Source organism: Salmo salar, chromosome 28, assembly GCF_965601325.2.
Source record: "Salmo salar chromosome 28, fSalSal1, whole genome shotgun sequence".
NCBI classification, from domain to species: Eukaryota; Metazoa; Chordata; class Actinopteri; order Salmoniformes; family Salmonidae; genus Salmo; species Salmo salar.
The window spans coordinates 30,322,982-30,346,351 of NC_138318.1; the positions used below are offsets into that span (position 1 = coordinate 30,322,982).

The 23,370-nt window shown below is 40.8% G+C and overlaps 1 protein-coding gene across 1 annotated transcript; it reads left to right on the forward strand.

Moving 5' to 3' along the window:
• Positions 1-3,010: 3,010 nt before the first annotated feature.
• LOC106589817 (angiopoietin-2) lies at positions 3,011-19,038 on the forward strand. Its single transcript, XM_014180191.3, has 9 exons — positions 3,011-3,582; positions 7,982-8,137; positions 11,729-11,850; positions 12,197-12,429; positions 12,688-12,815; positions 14,874-14,975; positions 15,107-15,273; positions 16,740-16,870; positions 17,578-19,038. The coding sequence occupies exons 1-9, from the start codon at positions 3,304-3,306 to the stop codon at positions 17,736-17,738; spliced, it is 1,479 nt and encodes a 492-aa protein (XP_014035666.1). The 5' UTR covers positions 3,011-3,303; the 3' UTR covers positions 17,739-19,038.
• Positions 19,039-23,370: the final 4,332 nt, after the last annotated feature.

A 23,370-nucleotide genomic window follows, 5' to 3' on the forward strand; every position in this document is an offset into this window, starting at 1 on the left:
AGGTTAAGCTACAACAGCTCATCAAAATCACAGGTTTGCAGTAACTAGACATTAAATTACATTTTTTTTTTAAATCTCATGAGTCAAATAAATGAATGATTATTGAGAGACCAAGCATAATCTTAACACATTTAAGGTTTCTTCTTTCGTCAGCTGGGCCCAACAGAAATTCGACTTCCGCTTTGTCCCAACCCTTCCGAAAGACACGCATACGTATACAGGTTGGAGATGTGCAGGGGGCTGCCACACTGAGCGCCCGTGGAGCAGTTATGTGCGTCTTTGAAAATAAGTTGTGTTTAATTATCTTAAAATGTGTCCTAAGAACAAACTACTATTTCATAAACAATAAATACCTCTACATTATACACAACTACTACTAGTAGCCTAGTGTGTTTATATAGCCTTTTAGCATCCACAAAGGAGCATGAGCAGATTGGGCTTTGGATCACAGTTCCAGCATAAAATAGGCTAGGTCATTGTGTGAGTCACCTCCTTCCCCCTGATGAGCTTCCTCCAGACATGAAACGACTGACAGACAATCAGACGGCCACACATCTAATGGCTTAGCGATTCAACTGGAACCCATGAACCAGTTTTTCTGAAAGCGGCCTTCCTCTGTGGTCATCTGCCTAAAACGTGCTGCATTTCCTTCACATTCTGTTACATCACTTCACTTCCTGTAATTCCGCTTCTTGTGTGTGCTGGGACTTGAGTATGAGTAGAAGACCAATGCAATGCATTGTAACAGAAACTGATGCTTAAAAATACACACAGAATATACCTAAAAAGGTTATATGACCTTTGGAATATTTGTAAGACCGTTGTCTCAAAGTAAAAAAAAACTGTCAGTCAAAGAGATAGACTAGCTGTTTCACCCAGTGGTGAAATATGTAGAGCTTCAGTGTTAAGGGAAATGAAGAATGAAGCTAGTGGAGCAATAGGAAGATGACCATGATGGAGAAACATCCCTGGGGTTTAAGACAAAACATCCTCCAAGCGGATTCACTTCCTTTGTAGACCACCTGCATCGCCCCGTGTGTGATATCAGCGGTTTAATATAGCTCACATCATTAGAATAGACAATGACTTGTAAAACATTTTTACTATACTTAACAGGCTGGCTCATCTTGAAAATAATAAATGCAATACACCATAAGTCATGTTTAAATATTGCTAAATTATTTTAAAGTAATAATCAGCCTTGTGTATAAAGCAAATCAGCCTCATTATTAGTATTTTATGTTTTATGTCTGTCGTCACTAGAAGAGCTCAACTACTGAACTGAACTGCATAGAACTGAGAGGGGCTCTTGTCAGGTTTGTTAATGTGTGACCCTCACTTTGCACCGACCCAACTTGATCTCTCATCCATTCAAGCCAAAGGTTAATGTAAACCGGCTATGTTTACCATGTGTTTCAGTATATGCATGAACAGCATTATGTTAATGTCCTACATGTCAAACCACAGGACTTATTTATACATCTAGAACTCCTAAAATGTATCAAGCATGCAAGTAGATGTAGCTGTAGAGATGTCAAAATGGTCATGGTTTTTATAGCGCTTATGCACCTCCCTTCATCAAGCAGCATGTCGCGCTCTACTTTACCTGAAAGCCTTGAATAGCCGACCATGTAAGATCTCCCGAGGGTGACTGTACACACACACACCCAAAAATCAACCACTAAGTTAAAACAAAGCACACATTCCAGAGCTCATTGGCACCTTTGAAAATGAGGCAGCATAATAAAAAATATCCTTGCCCCTCCTTGGAAGACAGTTTTCCCAACAACATTTGTCGTCTATGTCCCCTCCCCATGGATAAATACGTATCAAACCATGCTTGAGCTCCTGAATAAATCACAATATTTTAGCAGTATGGACAACTTTTTTAAATACTATTTGAACCTGTCTGGTTTCAACTGACTAGGCTACTTGGGACCATTTTCTCCTCATGATACTCCATGCTAGTCTAAGAAAGGCTTGAGACAGGATGCAGGGAACACAGCCGCCCTGATCTGAAACACATCCTCTCAAATCAAAGGTGGGAAAATCAAGAGGAGAACGTGGTCTGGCGACAGCCAGGCACCTCTGAAAATTCTAAGTTAACTACAGTACAGTAAGCTAATAGTCAGGTAAATTACATTGGCTTCAGACATGGCTACTGTGTAGTACTGTGATTATGGTAGTTTCCCAGCTGCCTGTCTACAGCTGCCAAGATCAGAGGTGATAAAGAAAAAAGAAGCGCCTTGAAAAAGGACTAGATGAAGAACCTTGACTACTTCATTCCCACACAGGAAAGAAAACAACAGGGCTCTGTGAAGCCAAGATCAGATTATTTTAAGTCACATTAATGGAGACTTAGCATCTTATTAAGATGACATGAAGTGGACGGATGAGCTTTATTAATGTCCCCAGAACCTCAGCCAGATACTCTTCTCCCTCTGTAAACATACTGGATCTCACCCCTTCATATGTACCAAGACCCTGATACAGCCCAGAGTTGGAGAATGACAGGAAATAAGAGCTAATGTTTCTTAAGACTGAGCAAAGAGCTCGGAATGGGATGAGTGACGACAGAGAAATAGCTCTCTTTCCCTCAACATTCTCATACTTAGACAAATGCCTGTGCTTTTGTCATCGACGGGGAAAAATATTTACAGTGGGTAGGGATGGATATTGCAATTGCAGACTTTGCTGCAAGAAGGCAGCTGCATCCAGAATAGATGATCGGCCATCGGCTTGTGAGAACACACAAATATGGTAATTACTTTATACTATCTGCCCATCTGTCTCCCTGACCTGTTCATAAAGCTCTCGCTCTCATGCAAACAAGAGGATATGGCGGAAAGTGTTTAATTAGTGCATCTGCTCCTGTGTGTGTGTGTAAGAACTAGTCTCCACATTGCTGCTTCCAGCCCAGCGGCTCTTCACAGTGACTGGCCACAGGGATGTAGTGGGAGGGGCCTTGCCTTCACTCCCATATCTAGCTAATCAGAGGGCCAACTGCAGCTGAAACCAAGAGGCTGGGGGCTTAATGAAAAAGGGGAAGCGTGCAGTCTAGGACTGGGAACCTGCAGGAATGACACCATCTACCCGGTATACCCGCTGACCGTATCCCCTCCTCCCGCCTATAAAAGAACCTGAAGAATTGAAAGAGGACTGTGTGCATTTGGATATTCCAGAGGAAAGAATTACAACAATATTTCCCTTCTAAAAACAAATCCATTGAAAGGCAGTGAGTGACCCACAAGGAGAATTTTGGGTAACAATTTTACAATACAACTTTCTGTTTTAATTCTTAAAATGTTTTATGTGGGCTTACTGGTCTTGAGTGGCTGCTTGGCCCTGGGGGCCGGCTACAGGAAAACTACAGACACGACAGCTGTTAAGAGACAGTACCAGATCCAGAACGGCCCGTGCAGCTACACCTTTCTGCTGCCTGAGCAGGGCAACTGCAGGACCCCGAGCAGCACCTACACCAACCTGGTCCAGAAGGACGATCCGGCAGAGTATGATGAGTCTGCCCAGAGGCTGGAGCAGCTGGAGAACATCATGGAGAACAACACGCAGTGGCTCCTCAAGGTACAGTGTTCTGCTTGACGTCACACAGCTTCTCTACTGGGAGTGCAGGTGTGTGTGTTCAACACGCTCTCACACCCATTTGCATGATATTATACGTTTTTTATTCCGTCCCTCTATATCTTATGATCTGTTTCGTCTCTCCAATTCATTTATGTTACAAATTGTTCCACAAAAAGGTGTGTTATTTGCACACTTTGGATGAGTGCCCATATTTAAAACATAAGGGACTTGGTTCCGGATACCCCGTTGGGTGTTATGAGCCGTTCAGTGATTAAGCAGTAAATTAATGGTTCTGCTGCTCTGCCACTATGTTTAGGGCTGGCACAATTACCGTATAACTGACGGTTATGGATGAAGAGTCATGAAAATAACCGTCATAACCATAACATTTTTAAATCAGCTGATTGAAGATGGGACTGCTGAGCATTCCTGCGGTTGAGTCCATTTCAGCTGTAACATGGCCTCTTAACATGAAACTTTATTGTAATGTAAAAAAATGTCATTCAAATTCTGTTAACTGATGTGGGTCATGCAATGGAATGTATTTGTTATGATATTGAGTTGAATCAACAAATCACAGCATATCATTTTACTTCCTGTTTGCGCCTATGGGTACACTCGCAATGGCCGCCAGTCCACCCATTATGCCATCGTTGACTTGAAAAGGGACGCCCGTTATATTCATTCTATTTCTATGGCAGCAAATGCATAGAAATAAAAAAAATATTGCTATTCAAATGGCTATTACGGTGACTGCGGTCATTTGGCTGGCCAATTACAATCATCCAAAATTCCTTGATCGTCACAGCCCTAATTATGTTACATAAATTTAAGATGATAAAGTTAAGAGACAGTAAGCTTTTGCAGCCTTCGGCATAGATGTATAATCTGTGTTAAACTGACCTCATTATGTATCTTACTGTGCAGAGGTGATGTTATGTAGTATCATGGACTCATTTCAACTCAGGGAAATATTCATATAGGCCAGTTACAGGTTCTGGTTTCCCACTCCGCTCAATATGGCTTACAACAACAGGGCTCTCCAAACCGGTTCCTAGAGAGCTACCCTTGTGTAGGTTTTCAATTCAACCCTAGTTGCAACTAACCTGATTCAGTTTATGAACCAACTAATTAATAGAATCCGGCGCCCTAGATTAGGGTTGGAGCGAAAACCTACAGGACCGTTGCTCTCCAGGAACAAGTTGCTTTCTATAGGACGGTTTTATTTCCCCCCATGAGAGAATACAAGAGTATACACTAGGACCAGGACTATACAAGTATCATGATTCTCGTTAGTACCGTGGCAGGAAACAAAACACAAAGCGGATTTTACTTCTTTAGGAAAACAGCCCTAATGTTGGAAACAAACATCATTATGTTGTCATCCAGAGTCATATTTATTTTCCAAACTATAGCACACAATATTTTACATACAGAAGGTTTTTAAAAGGAACAAATCATTTCTGCCCCCCCAAAAATAGTGATACCAGTAACTTCACAGCCCTAGTATACACACCAACTTTTCAGTGATGTGCAGGCACGTTATACTCCAGTCACTTTCCTTACTGCCAAGATGGCTTTGAAAGACTTCCATTCAGATTCAAAGAATCCTCAGATTCTGATTGAGAGGACTGAACTTGACATTGTAAGGGTGTAGGCAAGTGAATTGTGACATTGTCCAACTATTCGAAGGGGGCATCTTGACATGGATTCAGTCTTGAGCAATAAGAAAGCGAATGTGAGCCGAAGTAGGAAGAAAGTATCCTGAAAGACCATAAAACAAAGAAGCGTCCCAGAACAGAAGCAGGGCTGTGGTGGCTCTGTGAGTGGGTGAGAAGGGCCCGAGAAGTGACAAAGCCTCGACACAGGTGCCCAGATGAAGGGCGTGCGCATCCCTTTCAGCACTGCTGAGCCATCGCTTGTGAAAGAAACAGAGTGCCTCTGCTTGGGCTGCCTCCATTCTTTCTTCTCTATGGAGTTTGATTAATGATGAGGTCTATAGAGCTCTGACAAGACAAGCACAACTTCAGTCTTATCACACAGCTCACACCTCTCCAAGGAAACAGACCCTGACCTGAATCACTCCGCCAGCTAGTCAGCTGCTGCTAAGCGTTAGGGTCCTTAGACCTTTTGTCATTGCTGTTACATCAGAGCCACTGCTTAAGAACACCTCAATTAGAAAAATGTAGTCTTTAAAGGATGATGTTTTGAATATGGCACTCAACATAGCTTAAAATACATTAAGGACAGCAACTTTTAAGCTAAGGACAGTGATTGATCTGAAAAGTCAGCTCTCACTCCAGAGTTTAAAAGCCTCGAAATGAAGCCATTAAAATAGTGAATCTGTAGTCTTTAGACTCCGTGATAATCCATAATTCAGTTCATTAAGCGTTCACTGCCTCACAGAATTATATCCTCGAAGGACAGATTTGTTATGTGCAAACATGCGTGTAACTCTGCTAAAATCTCAAATCCAATTGACATGCATGATTTATGCTACACAATAGTTAGAGTTATGTGTGTTCAAGGTTAGGATTTGGCCTAAAGTGACTACTCTGGATGGAAAGGATTAAGAACATTGTCATTAATGTCTGTCATGGAAAGGAAGTCCAGTCTTTAACTGAAATGCAATACATTGGATGTAAAACAAACAAGTGAGCAGAACTAATCTATAGGAGATCTGCAAAGGTTAAGAGACTCCTGGTAAAAGTGAGGTCGGCTCAATGCGTCCAGAATTCTGGAGGTATTTTAAAGGAAAACGTAGACTATGCAATAGGGTCATTTGAAGATAATTACTAATACTAACAAGTAACAAAGCCTTATGCAAAATGTAAGTATCCATTTCCCAAATACATTGCTAATAAAATAAAATATAATTTTTCCTGACACGTCATCATTTCACACACTACAGCTTGTGGGAATATTGGCATGATCTGTAATAACAGAGGAAAGGCTCTTCCTCTGTACTGCACCATGTAAGACCCTGAGTCAAGGACAAAGGAAATCACTGTACATCAACTGATGAAATGAACATTTATTGTGAGAACAGAGGTAATACCTCAAATTATTGCACTGTCCCACTCTGAAAAAAAATAGGGAGCCCAGCGGATGGACTTAAAAGATATGTGTCAGTTTGCGGTCACGCTTTTCATGTTAATGGGGAGGAAAAACAAGCATTGCTCGTGGAATCCTTAGAGGCAGGAGTGGAGTAAACGGCTGATTAGATAGCCGTCATTGGGAACTTCCCGCTCGCAGTTCCGATGGCACACTCGTCCAGCCTCCACGTGTCCGTGTCCAAGAACACAGCCAATATGGAAGTGGAGAAAAGAAGACAAATTCAAAAATTAGCACTGACTGCAGCACTGTCATTCATTGACATGGGAAAAGGCTAAATATGCTTCCCAGTTTAAACTTAGTCACAATAGTTTAGCTTCTTGGCGGATCTGTATACAACCTAATTGTTTACGCAAACAAATACCAGAAAAACTAGGTCTACAAGTACCATGATATCATCTTGCAGTGGAAGACGCTGTGTCGTAGAGGATACAACTCATCACTCATCATTTCCATCCTGTTTACAAGACTTTCAGGCCTAATTGCCACTCAGGAACTTGATGCAGAAAAGAGCTTTATGATTGGGTTTGTTCTAAATCTGACAGGTGGATACTGAATAGGGGACATAACTCCTATCTAAAGCTTTTATTTTTTTCTGAAGACAATGATACCATGTGGGATAGACACTAGAGAAGACAGCTTATTTAGAACTTTTCCACTAGTAGACATTTTACAATGTATTAGTTATCGACACGATGACTGAACCTAAGTCATGTAAAGGCTCATTCAGAAGTACAATTTTACAAAAAGAACTTTAGCGGTTGAATATAGCATGTTGACAGGTATTTACAGTGCAGTCCCCATTGATTGTGACAAAATTTGATGTTACCAAAAACAACCATATAAGAAATGTGTAGATTTTCAGTTAGATATTAATCTCTAGTATAGTTCAAGTGATGGCATTAATATGAATCAGCAGGGATGCTGGGAAAATATTCTCAGTCTTCCATTTTTGACCCCAACAATTTGAGGCGTCAATATAATGTAAATCTGAACACTAGTCAAAATGCCTGGCCTGTCACTGGATAATTGTCTACATCTATCTCTCAAGACTTCTCTGTCAGACAAGGGGAAAAGCCATTAACTCCATGACAAGGCTGTACTGCTTAAAAGGAGTAATTCTAAAAGAGAAATAGGCTACACTTTCACTGTGACATCCATATGGTAAACCACAGTATCATACGCAATTCATTTGACGCCATCACAGTGAACCAATAATACTGATTTATCACTTAAACCATCTCACTAACCTGCCTTCGTCAACTCTTATTGATCCTTACTGCAGCTGGAGAACTATATCCAGGAAAGCATGAAGCAGGAGATGGCCCAGATCCAGCAGAATGCTGTCCACAACCACACGGCAGCCATGATAGAGATTGGGGCTAACTTGCTGAGTCAGACCACTGAGCAAACACGGAAACTGACCAACGTAGAGGCACAGGTGAGGACCTTTTACGTAACAATATTGGTTGTGTGTGTGTGTGTGTGTGTGTGTGTGACATACTGTATACATTGCTGTGAAAAAGTATTTGCCGCCTTTCTAATTCTCTACTTTTGCATGTTTTTTTATACTGAATGTTATCAGATCTTCAACCGAAACCTAATATTAGATAACCGGATCCTGAATGAACAAATAATACAACAATTGCATACTTATCTCATTTATTTCATTAAAAAAAGTTGTCACACCCAATTTTTATTTTACTTGGCAAGTCAGTTAAGAACAAATTATTATTTTCAATGATGGCCTAGGAACAGTGGGTTAACTGCCTTGTTCAGGGGCAGAACGACAGATTTTTACCTTGTCAGCTCGGGGATTCAATCTTACAACCTTTTGGTTACTAGTCCAATGCTCTAACCACTAGGCTACCTGCCGCCCCAATGCCACCCAATGCCCCTGTGTGAATGTCCCCTTACACTCAATAACTGGTTGTGCCACCTTTAGCTGCAATGACTCCAACCAAACGCTTCCTGTAGTTGTTGATCAGTCTCACATCGCTAGAATTCTCTGATACAGAGCAGAATTCATGATTCCTTCTATTAAGGCAAGTCGTCCAAGTCCCGAGGCAGCAAAGCATCCCCAAAGTATACATTTTTGTTATTTGTAAAGTCAGGTTCCCTTTATCTAATATTAGCTTTTGGTTGAGGATCTGATAACATTCAGTATAAAAAAATATGCAAAAATAGAGAAAATCAGAAATGGTGCAAATACTTTTTCACAGCACTGTATGCTAAATGACTAAACATTCAAAACCCAGTAGCCTACATCAAACAATTCAGTGTTTCCCCTATATTCATTTAGCAGCAACGGGGATAGTAAAATGTTTTCAGTGTAAACGTAAACGACTAAAACCAGACATAAAAGTATGTAGAAAAGATCATGAAGCTCTATATATTTTTTTTTATAAGATCATCTTTGAGAACTATCAATCACCAAAATAAAAACTGGAGAGTTGGGGAGAATGTACAATTCCAAAAATGTCATGGCATGGGGATCCCATTGATTTTCTTATGTTTGAGATACTCCGATAGCATAAGAAAACTGCATAAACCATGGAAAAGTGTAGAACTGCAGGAAATTAGCTTTAAAACTGCAATTTTTTTCTCTTTGCCCCATGGTTAAAATGTGTAGAATTGCAGGAAATTAGCTCTGTGGCCAAGAGGAGGGCCTCTAAAATGTTTGGTCAGAGACACTGCCCTCCCCCCATGCTAACTTTGCCACCACCGCTGAAAAAAATCCTAGGGGAAACACTGCAATTAATGACAAAAGTAATCAAATTGGCTAAAGATTTTTTTTATTTTTATCGAATGCTGTCCAACAGGGCCAGGATTATGATTTTCTTTGGAAGGCCATTGACCTTTTGTGAACTAACTACACAGCATTTCCTGTTACTAAAGTCATTGTATTCCCACAAGAAAGGGTCTATCAATTTGTCACAATCAGACATCCCGTGTGTTCAAAGTCACCAACACCAGCTCCAATGGTAGACAGACACATACCCAACATTCATGTAAACAACAAATTGGCCCAGGTTTTTGCTGAGTTCAGTTCCTCAAACTGGAAAATCAGAAGGGGTTTTCTGGACCTAGGATTTCAAAACGTCTAAAGAAATTCATTACATTATAGAGCCACTCTTTCACAGTAGCCTCTACATCCCCTGCCCCCTTTCCAACATATCTGTCCTTTATTGGAATTCAATTGTTCAGTTTTTCCTGTTACGAAACAGATTTCCTCGACCATCTACACCCATGCTAATTGTGCTCTAAGAACGTGAAGCGAACCACAAAGTGTTTGCACATGAAGTGAGATAGGACTGTTACAAATTGAGTTTGCACTCCTAGAATTTTTATCAAGTAAAAGGGCTACATTTACAAAATACAAATGTCTTGTGGGTGCTGTATTGTAAATGTTTTCAGTCTAGTGTGAGTGTGGATAAAAACGAAACTCATGGCAGGCTGTGCACAATTTATTTTCAACTGTAGCTGATCCAAAATAATTGCAGTGAACTATGGCACTGTTATGAAACAGACTACTCTAGAGAATACAGGGAGATATCAGAATCCATTACATATTACTAATTTGAGATATTTTTCTAGCCAGGAAAAGACCAATGTTTAATTTAGTCATACCACATCCCCAATTGAGAGATTGCCACTTTAAAGTAATCAGTAGTTGAAACAGTAATGAGTCCCCGCCACTGTTTCAGTAAAAAGCTGAGGGATGGGGGTGGAGAATTGCAACCACTCAAATTCATAGATGGAGCTATTAATGCAAGGATTGACCATCCATGATATCAAAATTAGTTATATCGAGGTTTTTTGAATATACAGCGTTTGTTTACATTGACTTTGTTTACACCATTGTAGTAAAACAAGCTTATATTTCGGGCTCTGATGAGGAATTTATAAGTTCTATTCTTCAAGAATCAATGGGTACATTTCATTAATGTATAAGTCCAAAAATGTATATACAGTGCCGTGAAAAGTATTTGCCCCCTTTCTGATTCTCTATTTTGCACATAACTGACACTGAATGTTATCAGATCTTCAACCAAAACCTAATATTAGATAAAGGTGATCAAATAACATACTTTCGAGCATGACATGCTTGTTTCAGATCCTGCCACAACATCTCAAATTGGGTTTAGGTCTCGTCTTTGACTAGGCCATTCCAGAACTTTAAATTTGTTGCTTTTCATCCATTCTGATGCAGACTGACTTGTGTGTTTTGGATCATTGTCTTGCTCCATGACTCAGCTGTGCTCCAGCTTCAGCTCATGGACGTATGGCATAACATTCTCCTTTATAACTCTCTGATACAGAGGATAATTCATGGTTCCTTCAAGGAAGGCAAGTCATCCAGGTCCTGAGGCAGCAAAGCATCCCCAAACTATTACACTACTACCACCACCCGATCGAGAGGTTGTGGCAGGACCTGAAACTAGCAGTTCATGCTCAAAACCCCACTCATGTTGCCAAGTTACAGCAGTTCTGGATGGAAGAGTGGGCCAAAATGTATCCACAGTGATGGGAAAGACTACAAGAAGCATTTGGTTTCAGTCATTGCAGCTAAAGGTGGCACAACCAGTTATTGAGTGTAAGGGGGCAATTACTTTTTCACACAGGGACATTGGGTGTGGCATAACTTTGGTTAATTAGATAAGTATCAACATTGTGATTTGTTCACTCAGGTTTCTTTTATATAATATTAGGTCAAGGTTGAAGATCTGATAACATTCAGTGCCAGAAATAGAGAAAAAATAGAGAAAATCAGAAAGGGGGCAAATACTTTTTCATGGCTGATTGCCCCTTTAAGGGCAGATTCTGAAATTACAAAAGTTAAATTACTTGCGGGAAAACAAAAGCAAATCCCTCAAGATCCTGTGTTCTTAATTTGATTCTTGCCAAATACTTGACATAATGACAACAAAATGATGTTTACTTAATTGAATCTGTAAAGGGTTTGCAGCAATTAATAGCGCAATCTCATCTAACATATTTTCTGTGGGAAGTAATTGTCTCTCATCTTTAGGTAATAAATAATACAACTCGGCTCGAACGTCAGCTTCTTGAGAACTTTCTGTCAACGAATAAGTTGGAAAAACAGCTCATTTTCCAAATAAATGAAATAAGCAAGCTGAATGACAAAAACAGGTAAGGATATTTTGTTTGTAGTAAACTGCACTGTCATTCAGGTGCCCAATCTCAAAATCATGCTTTAACTAAAAAGGCTACAAACACCAGATAGTAAATATTTAGTTAATGTTTCCTATATTCTGTGTGAAACACATTTTTGTAAATACATTTCTTGAGAAGATAGCTAGTTGCTTGGATTGGAAAGAAGGGAAGTTGAGTTGCCATATGTATTGTACAACAGTCCACAACAGTAATAATTGCTGGTACAACACCATCATACTAAAGTAGTGCTATAAGACCAGTAATGCCCTGCCAGCTCTGTTGCGAGTTGCTGAGCGTGTACCCTGCTCTTCCTCCTCCCCAGCTACCTGGAGAAGAGGGTGGGGGAGATGGAGGTGCAGATGCAGGTGGAGCTGGAGCAGCTGAAGGAGAAGAAGGAGCAGCTCTCTACACTGGTACTGAGACAGACTGCCATCATCGAGGAGCTGGAGAAACAGCTGCTCCGGGCCACCACCAACAGCTCTGCCCTGCAGCGGCAGCAACAGGAGCTACTGGAGACCGTCAACAACCTAATCTACACCATCTCCATCCCTGCAGGTGGAGGAGGGTGACGGAGTCTGATAGACTCAGGAGGGGGGTACATTGGCATCTCAGCAGCATCATTGATTAAGGCCAGAATGCTATGGTCAATTCAATTAGCTTAACTAATTAGACATAGTTTAGTAAAAAAAAAAATGAATGTTTCAAATGTAGTAGATCAAAACCACTGTTGAAAAGTAACAGTATCCTAGTATATATTTATGGAAAAGTAAACTTGCTGCAGTATAAATTTCATGTGCTCGGCACTTTTTGCAGTGAACAAGCCTACCATGATGCAGGATACACCGACCACATACCCAGACTGTGCTGCGCTCTACAAGTCGGGGAACACAGACAGTGGAGTCTACTCACTGGCCCTTCCCAACACTACACAGGAGATTAAGGTACACTTAAACTCTTATGTTAATATCCATTTGTCCTATTCAAGTTATAAGCTGCCTACATTCAGAATAAATTTACAATTACAGCTGAAGTCAGAAGTTTACATACACCTTAGCCAAATACATTAAAACTCAGTTTCACAATTCCTGACATTTAATCCTAGTAAAAATTCCTTGTCTTATGTCAGTTAGGATCACCACTTTATTTTAAGAATGTAAAATGTCAGAATAATAATAGAGATAATGATTTATTTTAGCTTTTATTTATTTAATCACATTCGCATGGGTCAGAAGTTTACATACACTGAAATAGTATTTGGTAGCATTGCCTTTAAATTGTTTAACTTGGGTCAAACGTTTCAGGCAGCCTTCCACAAGCTTCCCAAGTTGGGTGAATTTTGGCCCCTTCCTCCTGACAGAGCTGGTGTAACTGAGTCAGGTTTGTAGGCCTCCTTGCTGACACAGGCTTTTTCAGTTCTGCCCACAAATTTTCTAGGATTGAGGTCAGGGCTTTGTGATGGCCACTCCAATACCTTGACTTTGTTGTCCTTAAGCCATTTTGCCACAACTTTGGAAGTATGCTTGGGGTCATTGTCCATTTGGAAGACCCATTTGCGACAAAGCTTTAACTTCCTGACTGATGTCTTGAGATGTTGCTTCAATATATCCACAATTTTCCTACCTCATGATGCCATCTATTTTGTGAAGTGCACCAGTCCCTCCTGCAGCAAAGCACCCCCACAACATGATGCTGCCACCCCTGTGCTTCACGGTTGGGATGGTGTTCTTCGGCTAGCAAGCGTCCCCTTTTTCCTCAATACATAATGATGGTCATTATGGCCAAACAGTTCTATTTTTGTTTCATCAGACCAGAGGACATTTCTCCAAAAAGTACAATCTTTGTCCCCATGTGCAGCTGCAAACCGCAGTCTGGCTTTTTTATGGCGGTTTTGGAACAGTGGCTTCTTCCTTGCCGAGCGGCCTATCAGGTTATGTCGATATAGGACTCGTTTTACTGTGGATATAGATACTTTTGTACCGGTTTCCTCCAGCATCTTCACAAGGTCCTTTGCTGTTGTTCTGGGATTGATTTGCACTTTTCGCACCAAAGTACGTTCATCTCTAGGACGCAGAACATGTCTCCTTCCTGAGCGGTATGACGGCTGCGTGGTCCCATGGTGTTTATACTTGCGTACTATTGTTTGTACAGATGAATGTGGTACCTTCAGGCGTTTGGAAATTGCTCCCAAGGATGAACCAGACTTGTGGAGGTCTACAATTTTTTTTTCTTCTTTTGATTTTCCTCATGATGCCAAGCAAGGAGGCACTGAGTTTGAAGGTAGGCCTTGAAATACATCCACAGGTACACCTCCAATTGACTCAAATTATGTCAATTAGCCTATCAGAAGCTTCTAAAGCCATGACATAATTGTCTGGAATTTTCCAAGCTGTTTAAAGGCACAGTCAACTTAGTGTATGTAAACTTCTGACCCACTGGAATTGTGATACAGTGAATTATAAGTGAAATAATCTGTCTGTAAACAATTGTTGGAAAAATTACTTGTGTCATGTGTCCTAACCGACTTGCCAAAACTATAGTTTGTTAACAAGAAATTTGTGGAGTGGTTGAAAAACGAGTTTTAATGACTCCAACCTAAGTGTATGTAAACTTTCGACTTCAACTGTACATTGAGGCAATAACACCACCACAGCCAATTGTCTTGCAAATGTTTATAATAATACGACGGGAATAAAATGTAGCCAATGACAGCATAGCTTTCCTTTCATTCAGAGTCAATTAAAATGTTCTCGGCTTTTGGTTTGTTTTGTGCATGCCTAAACTTTAGTAGGGGTTCTCCTTAGATACTTTTCATTGGTGAGTTACAATCTGGCAATTACACGTCGCTTGTTCTCACAAAACTACCGTTGCTTTTAAACTAGACTGATATGGAGATGTTTTTATTGTTAAGTTTGTTGCTGCAGTCTAAACTCCCTCACTGTACTGAAAAATCTGAACTTAATATCATTGATTCCTGGAGAAAATCGTTGTTTTGTTTGAAGGCTTACTGTGACATGGAGATGGTGGGGGGTGGATGGACAGTACTACAAAAACGATTTGATGGCCGTGTTGACTTTCACCGTACGTGGAAAGAGTACAAAATGGTGAGCGCTAGAGGAAATGATCCCAGTCCCACAGCACAAAGCTTAGATAACACTGGCCAGTGGCAACAAACAGAACAAACATTTTGATCATATTAAAAGTTGAATAATTATGTTTTTATATTCCATCAAAGGGCTTTGGAAACCCTTCAGGTGAATACTGGTTGGGAAATGAGTTTGTTTCGATACTGACCAATCAACAACCATACGTCTTGAGAATACAGATGATGGATTGGGAGGAAAACTCAGGATTCTCACTATATGACCAGTTCTCTCTCGGCAGTGAAGCAGAAAACTACAGGTATGCCTAGATTTCCCAGGTGTGGTGTTCAAATGTAGGCTACTTATGTGACGGAAACTATGTTGGGCGGGTCTGTGTGTGGAGGACCTTTAAATATAGGTGATCGCTTTTAGTACTTTGCGATGTGGACTGAAACACATTATCATAGCTACATGACAGAGACAGATTTAGTCTGTTACTCAAGATGTTTTGATGTAGTAATGTTAAAGTAAGTTCTAACAAAATGGTGCATACAAAATGTTGTTGAAAATCAACAAATGACAAACAAAACATTTACCTTGCCTGAAAATATAAATATGTAGGGTGGGCGGTGGGAGGGTCAAACATTTGTCACCAGTCCAAATTAAATATTTTGTCATCTGGAAAATGGTCAGGATCTGTGAAACAGAAGACTAAAATGCTTCGGTCTCCTAAACATTCAATCTGCACCCCTAGACATCACCAATACCTACCATTTTCTTTGCTGAACATTAGCTGATTTTAAGGAGAGAACTGATACTTCCTCTCTGTTTGAGAAGTAGGCCTCTACTCAAGCACATTCCTATTCATTCCCTTAGTCTCGAAGTATGACCCTTGACAATTCTAGAACCAGAAAAATAAATGATTCCATATAACTTATCTTCATACTGAAATTCAAAGGCCACAAAACAACGGAGGTCAGCAATGACATCAATACCATCATCAATGACAAAAATATTTGATACATTATGAATATGGTATTCAGGTGAGGTTATCTATGAGATTATCGGTTTACTGTTGTGCGCATTCAGTTTGCCTGCATTGATATTTTCTACAGAATGAATGGGCGGAAGGTAGGCCTAGCGGTTAGAGCATTGAACCAGTAACCGAAATATCGCTGGTTCAAATCCCCGAGCTAGATCTAAATCACCTAGTTAGGTGTAAAATCTGTCGATGTGCCCTTGAGCAAGGCACTTAACCCTAATTGCTCCTGTAAGTCGCTCTGGAAAAGAGCATCTGCTAAATGACTAAAATGTAATGAACAACCAAACCATAACAGGGCCCTTCTGTCAGCAAACCCTACTGTAGCTGTCATGCTTCACTTAACTTGCAAATGACTAGTGTGTAGACATAGCCAATAGTAGGGTTACTCAACTCTTACCCTATGAGGTACAGAGCCTGCTGGTTTTCTGTTCTACCTTATGGTTCATTGCACACACCTGGTGTCCCAGGTCTAAATCAGTCCCTCATTAGAGGGGACCAATGGAAAAAATGCAGTGGCACTGGTTTCGTGGTCCAGAGTTGAGTTTGAGGTGCCGATGGCTTGTCATGGAGCACAAGAAAGGTTCAAAAGTAGTCACGGAAAACCAAGGGATCTACAAACACAGCATCTTGTAGGTTAGTGCTAGCAGAGTAAGGAATCCTTGGCGGACTAAACTTGGGTCTTCCGACGTATGGCAATCATGTACTTCCTCCTCACATTGTATTTCTCTGTTTTCTTTACACAGGATACACCTTAAAGGCTACAGTGGAACAGCAGGCAAAATTAGTAGCCTTGGTCAACCAGGAAGTGACTTCAGCACAAAAGATGCCGACAATGACAGATGTGTTTGCAAATGCTCACAACTGACAACAGGAGGTAAGGAACAGGTTTTCCACCGGCCTTCATTAAGATCCATTATTTCCTCCACTTTCACATTAACCCCCCCCAACAAGTGTTTGGCACTACCCCCAGAAAAAAAAAAAGTTAAAAGACGTCTTGCCTTTGCTTTCTGTCGTGGGGTCAAGGCTCTCAAGCAAAATTAGATATGAGCTGATCAGTGATTAACTCAGTTGGGAATTCAGCCCCTGCAACAGCTGACATTAATAGTCTGGGAACTAAGGATTTCCCCCTCCCCCTCTCTCTGAGCTCAGAATAGAGGTCCTCCTCCATGCCTCTGATTTGTAGACTGCTTTGGGCGCTAGACTTGGACTTGTTCCGTGTATCGGGGTCTGCCTACTCTACATGTAAGCTGCTCTCCAAATGAGGTCCCCTCCCGAGGTCTCGCATAGAGGAATCCCTATACCTCAGGGAATTGTTGGGGATAACCAGCTGCATATGAACAAAAATAGGACTAAGATGACAGACACAGGGGGGAATGAGCTGCACAACTTGCAGTCCTTGTGATATAACAATCCAGACTTTCCCATTGAACTCAACGAAACAGAGAGTTAATCGTAATGTGATAATACAAAACGTCAGTGTTAGAAGGAGAAGCACAGCTCCTCATTGGGCTCGTTGTCTTATAGACCATGCACATCATGAAAAACCTCAGACTGACAATCTCTTGTTTCCTGCTTTTCAAGGCTGGTGGTTTGACGCCTGCGGCCCCTCTAACTTGAACGGAATATTTTTCCAGCACGGCCAGAACTCTAATCGATTCAATGGAATCAAATGGTACTACTGGAAGGGCTCAGGCTACTCACTGAAGTCTACCACAATGATGATCAGACCAGTAGACTTCTGAGGCTGTCCCAGAGACATGCCTCTCACAGACGGACATAGAAAGAAAGGAGAGCATTGTCACTCTGGGAAACTACAGACAAGACAGACAAAAAAAGACTGAACTGCTCCATCATAACAGCAACCTCACCACTTCTAAGCATTCCACAAGGAAGGGAACAAATTAATTCGCTCCAACATGTCAGGAAAGAGTTTACCGTTTTGTACAAAATTAACAAGTGAAAACGAGCAGAAGTCTATGAACTGTGTATTTTCAGAAACATATGGGCTTTGGACTGCATAACCAACCGGGACAAGGCAGTCAAAGGATGAAACAGGTATTTATAGCTAACTGGAACTGTGGTAGAGATAACAGTATTGTTTTCTATAACAAGCAAAACCAGGGGAAATGTCAGTGTGTAACACAATGCAAGGATGACCAAGTACATTCTGTAATAACGATATTTCACCCCATTACATTTGATACAATGAATTTGAAAATGGTTACATTTTATTTAATATTAAAATGTTAAAATAGGCCTAATACTAAAAGCAAAGAAAACTAGGGTACAAATACTTGATCAAATATGAATATAATATAACGCGCTTAGGTCTTTAGTAATGAATCTACTGCTTTTCTTTCTTAGAGCTTGTACATACTTACATGATTTAATTTAAATGTATAGATGGTTCACAAAATGTATTAAAATCAACTTTGATTGGGATGTTACTCAAAACATGTAATCAATGTCAATTAACCTAATTATGCACTTGTGTGAATCTATTGCAAGTGTGTTCAACTTTTTCCATGATTACACAATCGACTGAGTAGTTCGACTTCCACATCCTTTGCCTGACTTAGGCTATGTACTCTGTCGTGATTCTAATCTGTACAAGGTATCCAGAGAAAGTGGAGCATATCTGCTTATATTTATCAATCTAATTTAATTGTTGTACTGTAGAAATGTGATTTATGGTTATAATAATTTATGTAATACATTTTACCCATGCTTCTGTGAACATTTGGGACCAAAACTTTTTCACTTCATTCTTCTAAGCGACTGGCGTTATGAGTAGGATTAGTGTATTTAGGAATGTTTCTGTGTGGAGTACAATGTCCTGTCAGATCCTGTCACTCCGACGTGACGCTCGTCCCTCAACTGACGGCCGTCGCTCAATCTGATGTGGAGTATGGATAATGGTTGTCAGAAAGGCAAAGAAATAGACTTTAGAACATCATTCAAATTAAATTCTCTTAAATTCAAACTACAGTTCTTATGTCTTCATTCTGCTTTAACACAAAACATTAAAAATGTGTTTTAATATCTGATGTGTCATGCCTATGTTTAAAAAATGCCTTCAACTTTCAATTCAGTTAGATTCTCGGACAACGTCAGGCTTTTGCAGGAAGCCATTTACCTCAGCACTACCCACTACTGCACAAGACAGAAATCAGCACAGATTGAGCGTGTGTCAGGTAAAAATGCTGAATGGCCCCATTCAAATCAAATGACCTGGCTCATCAAGAGCCTTCAGGGAGTGTGGAGATTGTTTTGGCCGCCACAACAGAACTGTGTGCGCGATTTCAAAAGGAAATGTGATGAGACAGTATTCTATAGCAAAACACCCCTTCCCCTTCACAGATGCAGGCCAAAGATGAATGAATGGAGGAGGACAGGAAGAAGCAACATCCACATCTGACACAGGATGCTGGAGTGAAAAACCGCTTTGAAAATGAATTAATGGCAATAAAATTAGGTGTCCTACCCACTTCCTACTGTTTGGAATTCCAGCTCTTAGAGACAGTTGCAGCATATGATAGTAAACTGACAAGGCCATTTCATTATAAAAGCATAGACTTAACCAATTTGACCCCAAGGGCTATGTTTGAATAAGAACAGTATACAATATTAGTAGAATCTTCAGTTACTTACAGGTGCTGCTGGAAACTGATCTGAAAGTTCACAAGGTTCTTCTGGAATTGTCTTTGCTCCAAACACCACAAAATCTGTTTAGGGGAATATTACCAGCAGTCACGGGCGATGCCCAGGAGAATGTTGAGGGTCCGCCGGTGGCCCACCGACACCACGTGGGTTGTGTTCTCATGTAAGTAGGTTCCGTCCCTCTCTTCGCCCCAACCTGGGCTCGAACCAGGGACCCTTACACACATCAACAACTGACACCCACGAAGCATCGTTACCCATCGCGCCACAAAAGCCGCGGCCCTTGCAACGCAAGGGGAACAACCACTTCAGGTCTCAGAGCGAGTGACGTCACTGATTGAAACGCTATTGGCGCGCACCACCGCTAACTAACTAGCCATTTCACATCAGTTACACTCACACACCTGGTCCACCACTGGGAACCCACCCAGAGTTTGGACCACCTGGGTCGATATGTGCTGCTTTCTGAGGAGCCAGAAGTGTAAAGAAGAAAACCCTTCTAAATATCGAGGTTAGAAGGTTGAGAAGGTAAAGTACCGCCAAGAAGTTCAACAAGACATGATCAAATGTTAATCTGTCTAAGATCCAAAACGTGGCTGTAACAAATACGGTTGGATCTACTTACTTTGTGGGCATGCTTGTCATAACTAAATGTCCTTAGAGTCTGGATTGAAAAATCGTAAACAAATTATATGCACTTTAGAGTACATTAGCACACAGTGAGTTCAATACAAAGTACACACCTGAATAATGACTAACGGATAATAGCAGCCATAAAGTCTCAGCTTTCAATAGTTTGCATATTGCTTTCCTTTGTTGATATCGAGCGGCAACACAGTGGTACAGCTCTGGATAGGTAAACAGTGAACACCACATGCCAGATATCTGCAGAATTTGATGTGTGAAGAGGAAATAAACGCCCCAAGGCCATGAAACAGTGAAAAACAGGTTGGAGCGCACCACCGGTATTTAAAAGTATTCTGGACCATCCATCTCATATACAGACACAGTAGTACCACCGTCCTCTCACAGGCAATCAGCACTGAACACCTGAGCGACAGTTAGTGACAGGGCGAACAGGATCTTTCCCGTCAGGAACCGCTCTCCAGTCCCCCAGCCGGAAGTCTGGGGTTAAGGCGTCCTGAGCAGAGGGCATCCAAATAAGCCCACCAGTACACGGCCCCATACACGACTGCTTTACATGCATAACAGGGCATCCGTGACATCAATGTGGCCCAGGTGTGATAAAAAGGTTGCTCGTTGCGTATTAGTAACGCCGGGGTTGGAAACAGTCCGCATACGACAAGGGTTGATAAAAGTTTAACAGGCCTTTTGTTGAGAAGGTAACCCAGTATATCGACTGAGTTGAGGATTGCTTGACATTTCATCTGAGGGCTGTTGTGACAAAGTGTGTTAGCAATCGACAATAATTAAATCATTCACCCTGTCCAACCACGCTTTAGACATGTTCTTGTTTTTATTTGAAGGTTTTACAACACCTAGATCCTCCGTGACAACAGAACCCTTTTAAATCTGCCATACTCAAAAGCAAACACACCCAAAACCCCTATACAAATGGACATAAAAGGATTCATTGATAAAAAAAAGAAAAAGCTTTCTTTAGTAAAGCATGGCATGGTTTGGTCATCCTTCATCGCAAAGGATTGTCCTTAGCGCAGTGCTGAAATAAGTTACTCACTGATCTTTAAGATGGACATCAACCATCATCACTGGGATGGAAGCTGATTATACAGGATGGAAAGAAATGCTGCTGTTGATAATACCAAAGAAAGGTGTTCATCAGGGAGGAAACAATGTTTTCAGTAGCAATGCAAGAGACTGGCTGCCCATTGCTGACACTGATCTGGGAATGTTTTTCTGACATCAAACAAGCCGGCTAGGAGGATTTTCTGTTAGAGGGTAAAAAGCCTAAAAATCTATTATTCATTTTTCACTCCTTTGCCAAGAAACAAACGAGGAATTTCAACAACTACGTTTTTTGGAGGTTCCTCAAAGGGGATTTTTGGCTTCACTTATGCAATGTTCTGGCAGCAGTGCAAGAGGGCAGGCGTTGAACAAAGAGTTTGCACTAAATAAACCTAAGACAAAGAGTTGGTGTGAACTGTTGCACCAGGCTCCATTTCAATGCGCCTCTCACAAATGAAGGAAATTATTTTGGGTATGACGAGGTCCCGTTGATGGCCGGTCTATGCAAACTGAAATGACTCAGGCTCTATCCATACAGTCAACTTCCATTGGCCCTTGTCCTAATCTATCTAGGGTCAGGGGGGCTGGAATGGCCAATTTTAACTGAAAAGCACACAAGGGTACAAAGATCTGATTACCGATTGAATATTTGCAACAGCCGTGCATAGAAAACAACAATCACACGGTTAGGCTGCATGAAGTGAATACAGTGGTTATGGCATCATGTTTCCTGAAGTTCTTTAAGAGCACATGGACAATGGCATCTTATAAAGCCAAGTACTCAAGATAAAAATCAACTAATTTCTACATTAGGGGGTCATACAAATAAATGCTCAATGATACACATACAGGACAACTCCCCTTACAGCTAAGGGTACAAAGATCACATCAGATGTCATGCTTGATCAAAACGTTTCATTAAACATATTTTGCCTCAGTAAACTACTCTACAAAATCATAGATTAACTAAGTTTGATAATGCTGATAGTGTCAGAAGAACAGAGGATAAAAGTGGTTTATGTCATGACGGTTATACTTGCACATGTCTTCATTCCACTCTTGGTGAATGGTAAGACTACCTTTGTCGAGATGCGGAGGGGATTGAAGCCAAATACAAACAGTTCATTCCATAAAATCTTATAATGAGTGCTCCCAGGAGTTTTGAACAAGGCCCCTCTTTGGAGATTTTAGAATTTTTTTAAACACCTGTAACTGCCAGTTCCTGCAACATAGCGCAAAATATGGCCTTATATCATTAAAAAAAAAATAAAGGAAAAACTATAGATATATATATATATATATATTTTTTTTTAACACATTCCACAAAGTGGCGCAGAACCTCTTACAAGCTTACATTCATTGGGGAGAACCCTCGCTCCTATTACAAGGGCTCTTCTGTGAAGGTTGAAATCTCTTCCAGTTGTAAATCAAGGGGCCAGTTCTGTACCCAGATTTTTTTTTCTCCATCACATTTTGGGGTGGAAGTTACATGACACATTCTATTCAAATCACTCTATTACATTTAAACTAAAAAGTAGATGAACTAGCTTATGTAATGATGAAAAAAAAAGATGTATTCTGCGATACAGTTCACATGGGAATTCAAACAAGATTTCTCCATAGTGTTAAGAGCTGAAGTTTTGTTCAGGTTGAGCGAACACAGAAGACAGTGTCAGGTACATTTTCACAGGAGAGGATGTTATCCTACCAACATGTAGGTATCACACAGAGAGCGCCTGTGGCAGCAGCTTCAAAGACCATCACGACTACTCATTCACCCACTGCAGTTTCTGAGCAGCTGTGTTCAAAAGGAATGGAACACAAAAGGCAAACAATATGCCACTGCTCCTCCACAGGTTGGCTTTACCAAGAGATCATAGAGAACAAGTAGACCAACTGTAGGTGTCGGGCCTAAGTCGTATTCGAGTCACAAACTGTCAGGTTAAATAAATATCTAAGAAAATCAAAACCACGACACTGTTTAAAATGATTGGCTATAAAAATAAA

Excerpts from the sequence above, each read along its gene's own strand:
- LOC106589817 (XM_014180191.3), top strand. The coding sequence starts at position 3,304 with ATGTTTTATGTGGGCTTACTGGTCTTGAGTGGCTGCTTGGCCCTGGGG. Across the intron at positions 11,851-12,196 it reads AAGCTGAATGACAAAAACAG|CTACCTGGAGAAGAGGGTGG; the intron begins GTAAGGATATTT and ends CCTCCTCCCCAG. Across the intron at positions 16,871-17,577 it reads CTCACAACTGACAACAGGAG|GCTGGTGGTTTGACGCCTGC; the intron begins GTAAGGAACAGG and ends CTGCTTTTCAAG.